Source organism: Dasypus novemcinctus, chromosome 4, assembly GCF_030445035.2.
Source record: "Dasypus novemcinctus isolate mDasNov1 chromosome 4, mDasNov1.1.hap2, whole genome shotgun sequence".
NCBI lineage: Eukaryota > Metazoa > Chordata > Mammalia > Cingulata > Dasypodidae > Dasypus > Dasypus novemcinctus.
In genome coordinates this window covers 79,630,022-79,650,377 of record NC_080676.1, presented here as the reverse complement: position 1 = coordinate 79,650,377, position 20,356 = coordinate 79,630,022, and the positions used below count along the sequence as shown (strand labels likewise).

Genomic DNA, 20,356 nt, shown 5'->3' with positions numbered 1-20,356 from the left:
TGTAGATATTTAAAATGTACTTGCAAATGGGGAATTTTTACATGAACTGATTGCAATTTAAAACTGTTTTGGATATTTGCTTCTGTGGAAAGCTATGTGTAGTGTATGTGTGACTAGTAGAAACAAAAGGTTACATTTTATCTTTCCCAAAGATAAAGGCAAAAAGAAATCATTACTGGCCCCAATGATGCCTCAATAATTATTCTCCTCTATTGGTAAATGTATATTCCTTGAGCTAGACATCTGGACCATCCAAATGCAATAGTTCATTTGCTTTTTTTTGCTCTGCATTCTTAGCCTTCCTGATTGAAATATATGCATTGCTCTTCCCTATATTTCAAGGTTATATGGAAACAAAGTTGTTACTCTTCAAACAGTGAAAAATCCAGTAAATTACCTTGTTTGTACTTCACAAAAACTTTAAGTTAAGTAAATTCCTCCCTCACTTTGTCTTATTTTTGTTCCAGGGTGCACTGGTTAGTGCAGGTTCAGATGATGTACTTCATTTGTGGAACCTGAGGCAAAAAAGGCCAGCTATTCTTCATTCTCTTAAATTTAACCGAGAAAGGTAAGAATATATGAATTATTTTAAGTGGTTTATTAATGTACAAAAAATTATTTCCTAAGCATGTTTTGAAAGCCTTTTTTCATAATTTTAATAGGTAAAAATAATTTAATATTTTTATTTTCTTTTATAATAGTTTTTTTTGTTCACAGAAATTGCATAATTGATACAGATTTAGTCATCTATTAATAGAGAAAGCCAAACTTTTTTGTTCTAGCTATAAACAAAGGCTTCAGTGATGAAGTGCTGAAAACCCAGGACTAAAATTGAAAAAGCAAGTAAATACTAAATGTTATTTATATACCTTTTGATCATTGAAGTTACTTTCTACACTCTAATCATTTTGCTTAAAGATTTTTTACATTAAAATATATTGAAATAAAAGTTTTAGATTCCCAAAATTGTCGCTATTAACTGCTAAGAAATACTAAACATCTAAGATTAAAGTTTTAAAGATGGTAATTAGAAATTCAGATTCCTCCACTTTGGAATGTAATATTAATGATCAGAAAGAGAAAATAATATGAATGAATATAGGAAAAATTATTATATTTCATTTATAATAAACAGTACCAATTTGTAATGTTTCTAATGGTGGATTTACTCAAATCTAAAACATGATCCACATCTACCTAACTGATAATCCCCCTGGAGATGAAGTAAAACTTGTATTTTATTATTTAATGAATTATAGTTATGAATTTAACTATTAAAAAATCTATTTGTTTAATATTTGGGCAATAATAAAACTGTTTGCAGTGAATTGGAAGGACCATCATAGGAAAATTTGATGTTAATGACACAGAAAGAAACCTCTCAGAAGTAAACTAATGCATATTAGCAACTACCTTTCAAATTGAAGAAAGTGAACAATGGAGGCTGAAGGAACAAAATAGTGCCAACTTTATTTTATTGAATGGTAATGGTTGATAAGGAATCATTACAACATGAGCAGAGTATAATAAGGTAAACCTGTTTTTATAGTTAGGTGAAAAAGAAAGATGGCAGCTACACAGATATTCTTTGCTTTACATCTAGCTTTTTCTTTGTATGTTTACTCTGTATCCAGTGACTGCTTAAATTCAATTAATAATTCAAATAGTTTATCTGTTATAGGTTTTTCTGTGTACATTATCATGTCATCTTCAAATAATGGCAGTTTTATTTCTTTCTTTACAATTATATACCTTTTATTTCTTTTTAATACCTTATTGCACTGGTTTGGACCATGTATTATCTATTGCTGTGAAACTATTATTACGAACTTAGTGACTTAAAACAACATACATTTATTATTTCACAGTTTCTGTAGCTCAGAAGACTGGGACATGGCTTAGTAGTGTTTTCTGTCTCAGAGGTGAAAAGACTGCAGTTTAGGTGTTTGCTAATACAATGCTCTTATCTGAAGCTTGATTTGGGTAGGATCTATGTTCAAGCTTTATCTGATTTTGATAACATTCAGGTCCTTCAGTTTCTTGCTGGCTGTTGGCCAGAGGCCATCATCAGTAGCTTGCCATATGGCCCTCTCCATGGGCCAGCTCACAACATGGCAGCTTGCTTTTCATGGTAGTAAGGGAGTCTCCTCACAAGATGGAAGTCCCATAGTGACATCCCATGACTCTTGCCATATTCTATTGGTTAAAAGTAAGCCAAAAGACATCTCTATACACACTCAAGGAAAGGAAATCAGACAAGGTAATGAAGAATATCAATTAGCAGGAATCCTGGGAACTGCCTTATAATCTGTCTACAACAGACCTTCAGTGCAATGTTGAAAATAAAGTACAAAGACAAGAATTCCCTTGTCCATTGCTGATATTAAGGGAAATATTTTCATTATTTCACCATTAAGTATGATGTTTACTTTAGGCTTTTCGTTTCTATGAATTTGCTTATTCTAGATATTCATGTAAATGGATTTATACATTATCCTTTTGTGTCTAATTATTTCACTTAGCATAATATTTCCAAGATTAATTCATGTTGTAACTTGTCAGAATGTCATTCCTTTCATTAAGAAACTTAAAGAGTCTGTGATTTAAATGAAGGTGGAAAATGATTTTTTCTGTTGCTCCGGAGTATGATAATAAGCCTCTCTGTGTAGCTGCTGTAAGAAATCCTAGTGGTGTTCACTACACAGCTGAAAGTGAGACAGTTTGGTAAAATATATAATTATTGAGAGACTGCGTCGTCACAAAGGCTTTGTCCCTACTAATAACGTAGTAATTAAGGTTCTATCTGGAAACATATAGAATATTTAAGCAGAAGTCATTCAATACAGAACAGTGTTAAAAATGGTTCATAAATTTTCTGCATCAAAATCACCCAGAAAATTTCCTAATGTTCCTAAACTTTAATATGTTATAAATCACCTGGGGGTTCTTGTTAGAATGTAATTTCTGATTAAATAAATCTGGGATGGTGCCCGAGATTCTGAATTTCTAATAATCTTCCTATTAATGCTGATATTGCTGGACAATGGATTTTTGGAAAGTGAGGACTGAGGATCCTTGTTAAAATTTCAGTCATGCCCCATCCTAGGCCTATGGAGTCACAATTTATGTGACTAGGATCTGGAAATATGCATTTTATTGAGATATCTGTGTACACCACAGATTAAAAATGGTAGTTGTAATTTAATGGTTCCTAAATTTAATGTAATTTATTAATCAAAATCACCTGGAAAGAGTTTTAAAACAGTGTGGCCTAGATATTACCCTAGAACAAGTGATTCATAGTCTCTGGCATTTGTATTTTTAACATGTGGTATAATTACACAACGGATTGAGTGTAACTAGAGTTGAAAACACAATTATAAATTTTATAAAAGAGGCTATAATCTTGGGTGGATTACTTGAGTCATTGTGCCTGAAACTCGAAAATTTACTTGAAATACAGACCCAAAAAACAAACAAACAAACAGGTCTAATACTGAAATATGTTATAACTTGGGGGAAAAAGGACTTTGGGGAAAGAAGGGATTTCAAAGTTCAAATTTCCTGTAGAATAATATCTGTAATTTTAAACCATTTAAACAAAAAATATTTTTGTTAAAATATATTTTTGGAATGTACATTATGACTGTTTTCTCAAATGTGTTTATGGACATAATACTGTGGTATGTGAATTTTTAACAATAATTTCTAATTGTATATATCCATTTTATATTAGAGTAAGTAAAACACTTGAATGAATCATTTGATGCAAAAATATTGCCATATAAATTCAATCTGTGTGTTGATAATTGTGTTGATGCAAAGCAGTATTATTTCAATTGTTTTGTGTTAATAATAACAGAGGTAGAGTAATATGTATATAGATTATGCATTCATACCAAATTACTGTGCAATTACCTGATGTTATACTATGTGCATAATAAAGGGATCAAAGCAGTTTGAATAGATGGAAGTAGTACAAGAAAAAACAGTGTAAGTAGAGGTACACCAAACTCAAAAGGACCTGTGCAATCACAACCACACCTATATAATGAGGTTATTTTATTTCTAAAAATAATTTATCTGTTACATAAATTAATGTTAATTTGAATTCTAGTTGTTTTAGTTGCATTCAATTTGTAAATTTTGTTTTATTTGTATATTAGACATGAGTGTAAGGAATTTATATCTAATTTTATTTTTGTATTGCTAAATTATAGAATTTTTAAAAGTAATTCAAAAGTGATTAGCAAAAAATTTTCAAAAATCTGTATATTATTCTGTCTTGAAAAATATGTGTTTTGTGTTTTGATCTTTAATGGCCCAATTCATAACAACATTCCTAATCATCCTTCCTTGATTTCCCTTATTAGAATTAATCCCTCCTTCCTCCTGAACCTTTTATAACAATGAAAACATTTTAGGTTTTCTTGTTTACTTGTCTTATCTCTGCTATTAGTACTCTTTTTGAGGAGAAAGTGTTGTCTGTTGTAATAGAGGATGGTACTTTTTGTAGTTAATTAGTGAAAGGTGAATGAATAGATGAATGGGCAGAAGGGTAGAAATATCTTGGATAATTTACTATAAAAGAATGATAGTTAACATGGACATAGGGGAGCAGGGTTAGATCAGTGGTTGAGTGGCTGCTTCACATATACGAGGTTTTGGGTTCAGTCCCTGATACCTACTTAAAAAAATATGGATATAGGAACAAGATTATTATTACCAAGCCTTGCATACCAGAAAAAAAAATCCTTCCTGTAGCAGGTGGTAGTGGTAGAAATACATTACAAATTAAAGTTTAACTCTGAAATATAATAAAATTAAGTTATATAAGGGTATCAACGAGTCACTTGTTAGGGTTACCAAACACATAGCACAAGTGCAGTCTGCTCCCTTCCTCACCTGTATCAACCATCCCAAGTAAAGCACATTACTCTTTTTCATTGAATTCAGGTAAAGTATAGGAATCTTTCTTTTTAAAAAAATGTATATCTTCTACCCACCCTAAGGCTTCCGGCACCTACTAATCTACTCTTTCTCATATAGTTTTACCCTTTCTAGGACTTCATATAAATGGAATCTTAGAGAATGTAATCTTTTGTGTCTGGCTTCTAGATTTCTAGAAATCCTTCTTAACCAGTTGTTGCAACCACTGCATATCATTCAGGTATTAGATATAAGATGAAATCTTTTTATAATAAGTCCCTAATGTCTCTTCCATAAGGATCAGGAAGAAGGAATAATTCTAGCTCTGTTTGCATCTTCTTCATGTATCCCAAAGTGTTCTAGTACTGTAGTCTGTCCGTATTTGGGATTCTACCTCTTGATTCAGGTTTTATTACTGAAACTTGGCAGTTTTTAGACTTTTCTTGTTAACACTGGAAATGGCTATGTAAAATTGAAGTTTGCTCTTTTTCTACCCAAAACACTGCATTTGTGTCTTCTTTTATGGAATTACTGTTTTCTCTACTTTCCCTGTGATACAGAAAGGGTGATCTTAAACTCTTTTAAAATGAGTTTCCTCTTCCTCCTTAGACTGAATTAAAAACTGATCTTTCATTGCCTAGAAACATGAGCATCAGGTTATTTACTGTTAAACATCATTAAATATCCCTTGACAACAGCAATTCTAGATTTTGTGATTTAATAAAAATAGTCCAATATCCTACAGGTTATACTTTAATTAGATTGTCAATGAACTCTGTAGGTGCTTATGTAACAGCAGGGCTTGTAGTTTCCTAGATATGGTGTCTAGGGTGCTTTTAGCAGGATACATTTGATTAGATGAAATTTAGTTCTGAGGGCCTATTGAAGAATTCAATGAACCAGACTGAGAATACAAATTGGACACACTGGATGCTCACTCATATAAAGGGATACACAATGTAATCTTGTTAGAAATTTAACATTCATGTTCTTTTCCTTTTTCATATTGGTCTGTCTACCTAGTTTCAGAATTCTATTCAGGTCTCCTAAAAATTTGCCAACTCCTCTTCTTGGTAAACTCTGAAATAAAGGAAACAAATTATCATCTCATGTAGACATAGCTACCACCTCTAAAATTTGTTTCTTATGCAACTAATTTTCATTTGCAGTGAATATTATCTAAAACAAATGAACAATTTAGGTTGGTGGAAAGATGGTGATTTTGGTAGCTAGAAGTGTATTTGAATTCCAGATTTGCTACTTATTTGATGTCAGTCTTGGGCAAGTAAAAAATATTATCAGCCTCAGTTTTCTCTTTGTGAAATAGAAATACAGGTCTTTGAGGTTGATTGCAGGAGGAAGATGGCATCAGAATAGCTTAGGCAGGGCACAGCTTTCTTGCAGAATAGGGGAGAAGGCATAGAAGTTATCAGAGGAAGCCACTTTTGGGGAACTGAAGACAAGGAGAGTGATCCACATATTGTCCAAGAGGGTCTGGGATGGAGAGATGAAGATTCCAAAAGGAAAATTGTGAGTTGATGTCCCTGGAGCAGGGAATGACTCCCATTCTCCCCCCCCACCCCACCCAACACACACGCACACACAAGGTGAAGAGCCTTAGTAAAACCGGCAGCTGAGCAACCAGTAGAAAGGGGAAATGACATATTCCTCCTTGGGAAGGGAGAGGATATGACTGAGGGATGAGTGTGGTTTCTCCTCAGTGCATGTAACCAAAATAACTTGAATTGATAGTTCAGGATAGCTAATTAGGAAAGTGGACTTGGCCCAGTGGTTAGAGTGTCCATCTACCACATGGGAGGTCTGCAGTTCAAACCCCGGGCCTCCTTGACCCGTGTGGAGCTGGCCTATGCACAGTGCTGATGTGCGCAAGGAGTGCTTTGCCATGCAGGGGTGTCCCTGTGTAGGGGAGCCCCACGCGCCAGGATTGCACCGCATAAGGAGAGCCACCCAGTATGAAAGAAAGTTCAGCCTGCCCAGGAATGGCACCGCACACATGGAGAGCTGATACAACAAGATGATGCAACAAAAAGAAACACAGATTCCCATGCTGCTAACAACAGAAGCGGACAAAGAAGAACACGCAGCAAATAGACACAGAGAACGGACACCTGGGGTGGGGGGGGAGGGGAGAGAAATAAATAAATAAATCTTTTTTAAAAATCTAACAGAAGAGCTAATTAGTAGAAATAGAAAAATTCATCTCTGTGGAAGGGTTTGCTGCAGAGTGCCATCTGCTGGCCAGCTGAGAAAATGAAGGAAGACAACTCTTTTCTCTCCCATTTCTTTTCCAGGCACTGTAGATCTGATCTATGCCCCAATAGCAGCTCCCTGACCCTGTTTTGATAACTTAAACAGAGAAATCTTAAAGTTTTAGAAAAAATTGAACCAAAAATCAAAGAAGAGCTGTGAAATCAAACCACTAGGCAAGAGAGAGAAATTGAGCACAAGAGTAAATGCACAAACATAATCAAATGCCTAGATATCAACAAAAGATAACAAGCCATACTAAGAAACAGGAAGATATGGCCTAGCCAAAGGAAGAAACCAAGAATCCAGATGAGACACAGGATTTAATACAACTAATCAGTGATGTTCATACAAACCTCCTTAAAAAATTTAAAGAGATGGAGGAAAATATGGTAAAGGATATTAGGATGACACTGTGTGAACATAAAGAACAATTTGAAAGCCTGCAAAAAAATGTAACAGAGCTTATGGGAATGAAAAACACAATGGGTGAGACTAAACCATACATTAGAGGCATATAACAGCAAATTTGAAATGGCAGAAGAATGAGTAAGTGAAATCAAGGACAGAACATCTGCACTTGAAAAGATAGAACAGACAGAAGAAAAGAATGGAAAAAAGGAACAGCATTTCAGGGAACTGAATGACAACATGAAACACACAAACATACTCATTATAGTTGTCTCAGAAGAGAATGCAAAAGAAGTAGAAAGGATATTTGAGGAAATACTGACCAAAATTTTTCATGAAAGACATGAATATCAATGTTCAAGAAGGATAATGTACCCCAAACAGAATGTACCCCTATTCAGAATTTCAGAGAGGATTCTGAAAGCAACAAGAGAAAAGCAATGTATCACTTATAAGGAAGGCTCAATAAGGCTAAGTGCTGATCTCTCATCAGAAATCATAAAAGAGGGAAACGGACTTGGCCCAGTGGATAGGGCATCCGTCTACCACATGGGAGGTCCGCAGTTCAAACCCCGGCCTCCTTAACCCATGTGGAACTGGCCCATGCACAGTGCTGATGTGTGCAAGGAGTGCCGTGCCACGCAGGAGTGTCCCCACATAGGGGAGCCCCACGCGCAAGGAGTGCTCCCCATAAGGAGAGCCGCCCAGCGCGAAAGAAAGTGCAGCCTGCCCAAGAATGGCGCCACACACAGAGAGCTGACATAACAAGATGACGCAACAAAAAAAAGAAACAGATTCCTATGCTGCTGACAACAACAGAATTGGACAAAGAACATGCAGCAAGTAGACACAGAGAACAGACAACTGGGGCGGGGGGCGGGGGGGATGGGGAGAGAAATAAATAAATAAATCTTAAAAAAAAAAAAAAAAGAAATCATAAAAGAGTGGATCCAAGATGGCAGAGTAGGGAATGGCAGGCTGCACACTTCCTCTAGAAACTGTGGGAAGGTAGACAGGCTTGCCAGGCATAAGAGACGCTGGAGTGTCATGAGGGGCTATAGGAAAGGGTGGCTAGAGGACATGTTTCCCAGCTGTACAATGGAGAAAAGGGGAACCACCCAGCCAGGCCTGGAGAAGATGTATGTGTACCAGTTGGCCCTGGAAGAGAAGAAAACCACCCAGCCAAACCTGAGGGAAAGGGGCCATGTAGCTGGTTTTGGGGGAGAGCGGGGCTGCTGAGGAATGATCCCATAGATGGGTCTGTGACCAGCCTGCTTAGGGTAGGGGGGAGCGGGGCAACCCACAGGAATTGCTGAGGAAACTTTTTTCTCTCTCTCTCCTATTTTTTTTCTTCATCTGGTTATTGGCAGAGAAGCTGGCTGTGGAGTGATCGATTGGCAGTTACAAGCAGCTGCAAAAGGAGTAGACTAGTGAGTCACTGGAAGCCTGAGAGAGAGGCCTGTTTCCTTTCTTTCCCTCTACCCCCTCCTAGATACGTGCAGAGAGGGGAGTTGTGGGGTGATTGTTAGCCAAAATAGACAGCCTGGGAGGAGGAGACTAGCTGGTTCTGGTGTTCTGAGATGGAGACACAGATACTTGTTTTGTTTTGCCTGTGTTTTATCTTCTCTTCTTATTTTCTTTCCTTCTTTCTTTCATTTTCCCTGCTTCTTTTCTTCCTTCCTTTCTGCATTTCTTGTTTTTTCTTTCCTATCACTTACCTAGTAGTTTATGTTATGTTACTTTATTTTATTGTTTTTTTCTTATTTCTTCACCTTTTACATTTTTTATTCCTGTTTACTATTTTTCCCTCTTATTGCCTATTTTTCTGTCTCTTTTTTGTTCTTTTTCCTTCTTTTTAAATTTTAAGTTTTTGTTTTTTTCTTCTTTCTTTCCTTTCTGCAGATCTGATTGTTTTTCTCCCATTGAACATGGGTAAATACAAGCATATAGAATAAGTGGCACCAAGTGATAAAGAGGACTCCTTACACAAAACCAAACAAAAATAAAACCCTAGACTACAAAGAAAAACTACCCAGCTGAATAAACCCATTAAGATAAATGGATGCTTAGACATCAGCAAAAGATTATAAGCCATATTAAGAAAAGAAAAAAGGAATTCATGGCCCTGTATAAGGAACAAACTAAAAAGCAGGAGGAGATGTATAATATGGAACAAAGATGTCCAAACAAATATCCTTAATCAACACAGTGAAATTAAGGAAGAGATAAAGGATATCAGGAAGACACTGGGGGGAACATACAGAAGAAATTGTAAACATACATGAAAAGATAACAGATCTAGCTGTGATGAAAGGCACAATGCAAGAAATTAAATACAGTAAAAGCACATTACAGCAGATTTGAATAGGCAGAAGAAAGAATTAGAGACTTAGAAGATAGGATATCCAAAATCACACAGCTGGTAGAACAGATTGACAAAAAATGAAAAACATTCAGCAGGGTCTCAGGAAATTGATTGACAAACAAAATGCACGAATGTGCATTATGGGCATTGCAGAGGTAGAAGAGAAGGGAAAGGGGGCATTTGCAGTGTTTGAGGAGATAATGGCTGAAAATGTCACAACTCTTATGAGGGACATGGATATACATAGCCAGGAAGCACAGCAAACTCCAAGCACAAAAAATCCTAAGAGACCTTCTCCAGAACACATACTTACCAGGTTGTCAGATGCTCCAGACAAAGACAGAATCCTGAAAGCAGCAAGAGAAGAGAGATCCAACACATATGAGGGAAGCACAATAAGATTAAGTGCTGATTTCTCATCTGAAATCATGCAGGTAAGAAGTATGAAATAGTTAAGGTGTTGAAAGAAAAAGAACAACAACTGCAGGCCAAGAATTCTGTATCCAGTAAAACTGTCATTCAAAAATTAGGGAGAGTTAAAAATATTCACAGATAAACAAAAACAGAATTTGTCAACAAGAGTCCTTCCCCTCAAGAAATACTAAAGGGAATTCTGCAGGTTGAAAGAGAAAAAGAGGAGAGAGAGGGTTGGAGAAGAGTGTAGAAAGGAGGATTATTGGTAAGAGTAACTACAAATATAAAAAATAAAATAAAAATAAATATGACAGTGGAATGGATGTAGCTCAGTGGCTGAGTGCCTGCCTCATGTGTATGAGGTCCCAGGTTCATTCCTTGGTACCTCCTAAAAAAATAAATAATAAAATAAGATATATAAGCCTAAAGAAAAAAATAGCTAAACTACTGCCTTTACAGTAATAACATTGAATAGTAATGGGTGATTAAACTGTCCAACCAAAAGGTATAGATTGGTAGAACAGATAAAGAAATATGGCCATCTGTATGATATCTATAAGAAACTTACCTTAGACCCAGAGACACAAGTTGCAAGTGAAACGTTGGAAAACAATTTTATATGCAAACTGTAAGCAAGAAAGGGCAGGAGTAACTATACCAATATTGGACAAAATAGACTTTTTATGAAAACTCTTGTAAAGGACAAAGAAGGACACTATATATTAATAAAAGGGGTACTCTACCAAGAAGAAAGAACAATTATAAATATTTATGCACCTAACCAGGGAGCCCCAAAATACTTGAAACAAATCCTGGAAAAACTAAAGGGAGAAACAGACACCTCTAGAATCATAGTGAGGGACTTCAATACACCATTATCACCATTAGAACATCAAAAGACTCAATAAAGAATCAGAGATCTTGAATACTACATTAGAAGAACTAGACCTAATGGACTTATACAAAACAATGTACCCCCAAACAGCAGGATATACATTTTTCTTGAGCACTCATGGATCATTCTCCATGATAGCCCACATGCTAGGTCATAGAAGAAGTCTTAATGAATAGAATGATTGAAATTATACAAAGCACTTTCTCTGACCACAGTGGAATGAAGATGGAAATCAATAAAGGATGGAGAACTGGAAAAGGCACAAATATATGGAAGTTAAACAAAACACTATTAAACAATTGGTGGGTCAAGGAGGAAATTTCCAGAGAAATAAGTAACTACATCAAAGCAAAAGAAAATGAGAATGGAACATATTAAAATTTGTGGGATACAGCTAAATCAGTGCTGAGAGAGAAATTTATAGCCCTAAATGCCTGCATTTAAAAAGAAGAGCTATAATCAAAGACCTAACCGCACACCTGGAGGAACTAGAAAAAGAAAACAAAACAATCCCAAAGCAAGCAGAAGGTGGATATAACAAAGATTAGAACTTAATTAAATGAAATAGAGAATTAAAAAAAAAATCATTAGAATGAATTAACAACCAGGAAGCAGATATGGCTCAAGTGAATGGGCTCCCATTCTACCATATGGGAGGTCCACAGTTTGATTCCCAGGGCCTCCTGGTGAAGGCAAGCTGGCCTGAGTGGAGTGCTGGACTGTGCAGGAGTGCTGGCCTGTGTGGCAAGCTGGTGCAACCAGAGAGCTGGCGCAGGAAGATGATGCAACAAAAAGAAACACAGGAGAGACAATAAGAGATGCAGCAGACCAGGAAGATGAGGTGGTGCAAGAGATTGAGCACCTCTCTTCCACTCAGCAAGGTTCCAGGATCAGTTCCTGGTGCTGCCTAAAGAGAAGACAAGCAGACACAGAAGAACACAAAGCAAATGTACACAGAAAGCAGACAACTGGGCGGGGGGAGGGGAGGGGGGGGGAAGGGGAGAGAAATAAATAAATCTTAAAAAAAAAGAAAGAACAACCAAAAGCTGGTTCTCTGAGAAATTAATAACATTAACAAACCCTTACCTAGACTAATACAAAAATAGACTACCACAAAAATAAAGAGTATCATAAGAGGATACTTTGAAAAATTATATGCCAACAGAATGGATAATTTAGATGAAATGGATGAATTTCTGGAAACATGCAAGCAACATGCCTTGATGAAAGAAGAAATAGAGGAACTCAGCAGACCAGTAGCAAGAAGTGAGATTGAATTCGTCATCAAAAACCTCCAACAAAAAAGCAGTCTTACTTCCAGCAATATGGTGGACTAAAAAGATGTGGGACTCTCTTCTCTTCTAGAAAAATAGCTAGAGGATAGGCAGAAACAGCCTAGAAAAATGTCTTCTAGGATTTAGGACACCAGGGGAAGATTGGACACTGCCCAGAAGGGAGAGGCACAAAGCAAGGGAATCACAATGACAGAACTGTAAAACCAGCTGCTGCTGCTGGTTGAAATCAGTTGAAACCAGCTGCTGCTGTTGTTGGCACCCTCCCCCACACTAAAGACTCTTTAAAATAATCAACCTCTGGGTTTGTAGCTGAAGACAAAGGGGGCTCTAGGGATCTACCACCCCAGGAAAGGAGAGAGGGACACAGCCTAAGGTTGACTCAGCTTTTGACCTACAAACTTGGTCTGCTGTGTCTCACCAGCCCTTCCAGGCTGGGTAGGATACGCCATTGTTTGCCTCAGAAGCCAGGTCGGGACTAAAAAGATCTGAATCTCTCAACTTCTCTCTGTACTAACCAGGACCGATTGTTGAGGATCCAGAGGGGAGTAGAATAATTTCCTACCTGGGAAAAAGGAGGAGGCTTCCAGCTAAGGTTGGAGAAATATTTTTGAGAAAACTTGAGTTACAAGACTCTTAGCCTCAAGGCAGGAACCTATATCACATCAATCCAGTCCAAGTTGCAGCCAACTCACTCTGACCAGACATTGAACTGAGAGGGCTGCCAAAGTGCACTATCTGCTGGCAGACCAATGAAGTGCACATGAGGAAATTAAAAGTAAATAAATGAGAGACTTTTTCTGGCCTTTATAGCCTTCCTTCCCAAGGCCCTAGGATGTGGGTCTGCAACCCATTACTGGGTCCTGAGCCCAGTTGGTACAATCCTAAAGACCCAGGTTGAACCAAGAATCAAAGAACAGCAGTAACACGCAGAGAGAGAGAAATCAAGCTTCTGTGTAAACTCAGCATCCAAATCATATGCCTAGACATGAGCAAAAAATTATGAGCCATACTAAGAAAACAGAGGACGTGGCCCAAGTAAAGTAATATAGCAAAGCCCCAGAAGAGACATAGGATTTGAGGCAACTTACTGAGATTCACACAAATTTCCAAAATCAAATTAATGAGATAAAAGACCATATGGCTACAGAGATAAATGACATCAAGAGGACATTGAGACAGCGTACCTGGCGGTTCTGTGGATCTGTCTCTTGCTTCAACAGTGTTTGGATGGAATGGACCTGGGGACTCTTCCCCACACTCCTCAGCATCGACCACCTTGCAACTGCTTCTCCAGTTGCAACCTCTGGGACCAACTTCTCGGCCATCCTCCACTGCCGGGACCAGCTAACACTGCTTTTTTGTGGTGATCTCCTCATTGTGGACCAACCATGACCTCCCAGATCCATCAGAATTATTCCACTAATGTGGAGGCTTCTGTGAACCGCCTGGTCAACATGCAGCTGCAGGCCTCCTACACCTACCTCTGTCTGGGCTACTATTTCCACCACGACAATGTGGCCCTGAAGGGTGTGGACCACTTCTTCCTTGAGTTGAAGGAGCAGAGTGAGGGCACCAAGCATTTCCTGAAGATGCAAAACCAGTGTGGCGGCCACGCCCTCTTTCAGGACATGCAGAAGCCTTCCAAAGATGAGTGTGGCAATACCCTGGATGCCATGGAAGCTGCCCTTGTGTTGGAGAAGTCCTTTTTGGATCTGCATGCCCTGGGATCTGCCAACACAGACCCCCATCCCTGTGACTTACTGGAGAACCATTTCCTAGATGAGGAAGTGAAACTGATCAAAAAGATAGGTGACCACCTGACCAACCTCCACAGGCTTGCTGGCCCATAGGCCAGGCTGGGCGAGTATATCTTTGAAAGGCTCACCCTCAAGCATGACTAGGAGCCTCCAGAGCCCAGAGGCCATGGGGGGCCTTCTGTTACCCCAGCATCCAGGGTTCTTCCTGGACCCCTCCAGCCAGGAGGCATCTTTCTAACTGCCATCTTGTAGCTCTCTAACAAGCCCTGAACCAAGTGTTAATAAGCTTTTGGCAGCAAAAAAAAAAAAAAAAAAGAGGACACTGAGCAAGAACAAAGGTGAATTTGAAAACATGAAGAGAAAATTAACTGAGCTTATGGGAATGAAAGATACAATGGGTGAGATTTAAAAAAACACATTAGAAGCATACAACAGCAGACTAATAAATGAATTGAGCAAAGTGGCAGGATACAAGATCAACATGCAAAAATGAGTAACGTTTTTATACACTAGTATTGAGCAATCTGATGAATAAAACAGGGAAAAATTCCATTTACAGTAGCAACAAAAAGACTCAAATGCTACAGAACAATGCTAAAAGGAATCAATGGAGAGCTAAACAAATGGAAAGACAGTCTTTGTTCATGGGGGGGAAGACTAAATATCATGAAGATATCAGTCCTCCCAAAGCTGACATATAGATTTAATGCAATACCAATCAAAATTCCAACAGAACTACTAAACAGAAAAAGAAAAGACAATTACCAAATTCATTTGGAAGAGATAGTGCATATGAACAGCCAAAACAATTATTAAAAAAAGAAGAGTGACATGGGAGGAATTTTACTGACTTGAAGCATATTACAAAACTACAGTGGTCAAAACAGCAGGGTATTGACATAAGGATAGATATATCAATCAGTGGAATAGATTTGAGAGTCCAGAAATAAACCCTCACCTCTATGGTTGACTGGTTTTCAGCAATCCTATCAAAGCCTTGTTAATGGGACAAAAACAGTCTCTTCAACAAATGGTGTTGGGAGAACGAGATATCCATAACCAAAAGAATGAAACAAAACCCCTATCTCACTCCCTGTATAAGAATCAACTCAAAATGGATCAAAGCTAAAATGAAATATGAAAACCAAAAGAAAATGTAGGGAAATGTCTTAAAGACCTTGTGGTAGGTGATGGTTTTTTGGACTTTATACCCAAAGCACAAGAACAAAAGAAAAAAAAAATAGATAAATGAGACCTCCTCAAAAATCAAACACTTTTGCACCTCACAGGACTTTGCCAAAAGGGTGAAAAGGGAGCCAGCTCAATAGGAAAAATATTTGGAAATCACATATCCAATAAATTTAATATCTCAAATGACCTGATTAAAAAATGAACAAAAGGCTTTGATAGACATTTGTCCAAAGAAGAAATACAAATGGCAAAAAAAAGAAAACCCAAATACTTGAAAAAATGTTCAACATCACTAATGATTAGGGAAATGTACATAAAAGCTACAATGAGATATAGTTTCACACCTATGAGAATGGCCACTATAAAGACAGAGAACTACAAGTATTGGAGAGGATGTGGAGATAAAGGAACACTTATTCACTGTTGGTGGGAATGTAGAATGATACAGCCACTGTGGAGGCAGTCCCTAAAGAAGTTGAATATAGATTTCCCATGTGACCCAACAATACCACTACTGGGTAAATACCCAGAAGAACTGAGAGCATTGACACAGACATCTGCACACCGATGTTTGTAGCGGCATTAGTCACAATTGCCAAAAGCTGGAAACAACCCAAGTGTCCATCAAATGATGAATGGATAAACAAACTGTGATGTTTTCACATGATAGAATATTATGCAGCTGTAAGAGGAAATGAAGTCATAAAGTTTATCACAACATGGATGAACCTAGAGGACTTATATTGAGTGAAGCAAGCCAGAAACAAAAGGACAAATAGGGTATGATTGCACTACTATGAACTAATATATTGTGTAACATGTATGATTCCATTATATATACAATGTAAATATAAACCAATTTATAAAGATGAAATTAGTTAAGTGTTATATAGGTCTAAGAAGGCATGCTAAGAGGTGCGAAGGGTTTTTTTCTGGAGTAACAAAATGGTTCTAAAATTTTTTGTGGTGATGAATGTACAACATTGTGATCGTATGAAAAGCCATTGATTATACACTTTGGATAGATCATATGGTATGTGAATGTATTTCATTAAAACTGCTTAATAAATAAATAATTGTGCAAGAATAGCCAGAAATAGCAGGTATGTATAGCAGGGGAAACAGAAAGAGCTTGGGAGGTGAAAAATTTTCTTGTTTCTTTCTTTGTCTGTTTTTTGTTTATTATTATTATTGAAAAAATGAAAATGCTCTAATAATTTAAGTGATGAATGCAAAACCATGTGATTATACCAAATATCTTTAATTGTATATTTTGGATGAATTGTATGCTATATTAATATGTACCAATAATATTGTTTGTTTGTTTGTTTTTAAAAATACAAAATCTCCCACCCTAGCAAAGTCCAGGACCAGAGGGCTTCAAAGGTGAATGCTGTCAATCATTCTGGAAAGAATTAATACCAATCCTGCTCAAATCCTTTCAAAATATTGAAGAGGATGGAATATTACTTAACTTATTCTATGATGCCAACATCACCCTAATACCAAAAGCAATAAATGTGTTACAGGAAGAAAAATTGCAGAGCAATCACTCTAAAGAATTGAGATGCAAAAATCCTCAACAAAATACTTGCTAATTGAATCCAACAACATTTCAATCAAATTATGCACCTTGATCGAATGGGTTTTATCCCAGATATGCAAGGATGGTTCAACATAAGAATATCCATGAATATAATACACCACATTAACAGATCAAAGGAAAAAAATCACATGGTAATCTCAATGCAGAAAAGGAATAAGACAAAATACAGCATCCTATTTTAATAAAAACCTTTCAAAATGTAGAATTAGAAAGAAACTTCCTTAACATGATAAAGGGCATATATGAAAAACCCACAGCTAACACATAATTGTGAAAGGCTAAAGTCTTTCCCTCTAAGATTTGGAACAAGACAAGGATGCCCGCTGTCACCACTCTTATTTAACATTTTATTAGAAGTACTTGATTGAGCACTTAGGCAAGGAAAAGAAATAAAAGGCATCCAGATTGGAAAGAAAGAAGTAAAACTTTTTCATTATTTGAAGATGGCATAGTTCCATATATAGAACCATCCCCTCCCCCAAACTTCAACAGAGCTAATAGAGCCGATAAATGAGTTCAGTAAAATGGCAGGTTGTGAATGAACATGCAAAAATCAGTAGCATTTCTGTACACTAATATGAGCAGTCTGAGGAGGAAATCAAGAAAACAATTCCATTTACGATAGCAACTAAAAGAATAAAATATATAAGAATAAACTTAACTAAGGAAGTAAAGGACTTGTACACAGAAACCTGCACAACATTCCTAAAGAAATCAAAGAAGACCTAAATAAATAGAAGAATATTCCTGTTCATGGATTGGAAGACTAAATATCATTAAGGATATCTGTCCTACCCAAAGTGATTTACAGATTCAATGCAATACCAATTAATGTTTCAAAAGCTTTTTTTTTTTTTACTGAACTGGAGAAGCCAATTGCCAAATTTATTTGGAAGGGTATGGGGCCCTGAATAACCAGAAACATCTTGAAAAGAAAAAACTAAATTGGAAGCATCACTCTACCCAACTTTAAAGCATATTATCAAACTACAGTGGACAAACCTGCATGTTATTGGCACAAGGATTGACATATTGACAAATGGAACTGAATTGAGAGTTCAGATATAGACCCGTACATATTCAGTCAACTGATATTTGACATGGCCACCAAACCTATTCAGCTGGGACAGAATATTCTCTTCAACAAATGTGCATGGAGAACTGGATATCCATATCTAAAAGAATGAAAGAGGATCACCATCTTGTAACCTATTAAAAAATTAACTCAAGGGAAGCAGATTTGGCCCAGTGGTTAGGACGTCCGTCTACCACATGGGAGGTCTGCAGTTCAAACTCCAGACCTCCTTCACCCGTGTGGAGCTGGCCCATGTGCAGTGCTGATGCACACAAGGAGTGCCGTGCCATGCAGGGGTGTCCCCGTGTAGGGGAGCCCCACATCCAAGGAGTGCACCCCATAAGGAGAGCCACCCAGCACAAAAGAAAGTTCAGCCTGCCCAGGAATGGTACCGCACACCCAGAGAGCTGACACAACAGGATGATGCAACAAAAAGAAACACAGATTCCCATGCCGCTGACAACAACAGAAGCGGACAAAGAAGAACACGCAGCAAATAAACACAAAGAACAGACAATGGGGGGGAGGGAAGAGAAATAAATAAATCTTTAAAAAAAAATTAACTCAAGATGGATCAAAGACCTAAATAAAAGAGCCAAGACCATAAAGCTCCTAGAAGATAATTTAGGGAAGTATCTATGAGATCTAGTAGTAGGAAATGGTTTCATAAACTTTATACACAAAGCATGAGCAATGAAAGAAATAATAGATAAATAGAATCTCTCCAAAATTAAAAACGTTTGTGCTTTAAAGGAGTTTGTCAAGAAAGTGATAATGACAGCCTATTCAGTGGGAGAAAATGTTTGGGAAACATCTATTTGATAAGGGCCTAATATCCAGCATATATAAAGAAAACTTACATCTCAAAAATAAAAAGACAAACAACCCATTTTAAAAATGGGCAAGAGATTTGAATAGACACTTTTCCAAAGAGGAATTACAGATGGCTAAAAAGCACAATGAAAAGATGCTTAACATCACTAGGTTTTAGGGAAATGCAAATCAAAACTACAATGAGATATCATCTTACTCCTATAAGACTCGCTGCTGTTTTAAATAACAGAAAACTAAAAAAAAATAAAAAACAGAAAACTACAAATGTAGGAGAGGATGTGGAGGCATAGAAACATTCATCCACTGTTGGTGGGAGCATAGAATGGTACAGCCACTGTGGAGGATGATTTGGCTGTTCCTCAGGAAAGTAAGTATAGAATTGCCATATGATCTGGCAATCCCACTACAAGGAGTATACCAAGAGGAGTTTAAAGTAGACACAAGCAGATATATGCACAACAATGTTTATCATGACATTATTCACAATTGCTAGAAGTTGGAAGCAACCCAAATGTCCATCAACACATGAATGGATAAACAAAATGTGATATAGACATATGATGGAATATTACTCAGCTGCAAGAAGGAGTGAGGTATTGATATATGCAACAATATAGGTGAATCTTGAAGACCTCATGTTGAGTGAAGTAAGCAAGTCACTAACGGGCAATTATTGTATTATCTCACTAACATGAACTAAGGATATTGAACAGACTCACAGAGGCAGATTCTGGAAGATAGGTTACAAGGAGATAGAAAGGGAGTAGATAGTGGTTAGCCGATGCTCATTCTTGGCAGTATCTATGATAAGGTGGATGGGCGAGTTTGGCCTTGGACAGAGGTGATGATAGTGCAGCGATGTGAGTGGATTAGATGATGCTGGAGTGTGAGTGTGAGCAGGGTTGGGGAAGTGACTTGGGCTATCCATAGGTCTGAAGGAAGGAACAGGTGAACTCTGGGGAGGTGGAGGACTGTGGTTGAGAATACAGTTGTGGGAGTGTTCTTTTGGCAACTATGGCAGGCGAGGGTCACTGGTGCAGGATGTCATTGGTGGGGGTGTGTGTGGGGAATGATGCACATGGATATACCTCTATGGAATATGATTTCGTTCCTGTGGTCATAGGGTGTTATCTCAGTGGGTGCAGACCCACACAATAACTAATGAAATATTAAATTCCCATCCTGGGGAGTCTTGCTACATTCTTTTTTAGAGTAGCAAGAATCTCTAGAGTACATAGGCAGTGCTTAATAAAAGAAAACAGACCAATATGCCAAGCCCTTGATATTTATGCTTGTACTTTTGAACCTTATTCTTG

The 20,356-nt window shown here is 37.3% G+C and overlaps 1 protein-coding gene across 21 annotated transcripts in view; it reads left to right on the top strand.

Moving 5' to 3' along the window:
- Positions 1 to 20,356, top strand: part of STXBP5L (syntaxin binding protein 5L) — a 441,734-nt gene that overhangs the window by 137,041 nt on the left and 284,337 nt on the right. For all 21 annotated transcript variants that reach the window (XR_011648662.1, XR_011648664.1, XR_011648663.1 and 18 more), the window contains exon 5: positions 468 to 568. Coding sequence is in view for 18 of the 21 variants with exons in the window: in XM_071214767.1 (XP_071070868.1) it covers positions 468 to 568 (101 nt within the window). In the remaining 3 variants the exon portion in view is untranslated. The remainder of the gene's footprint in view (positions 1 to 467; positions 569 to 20,356) is intronic.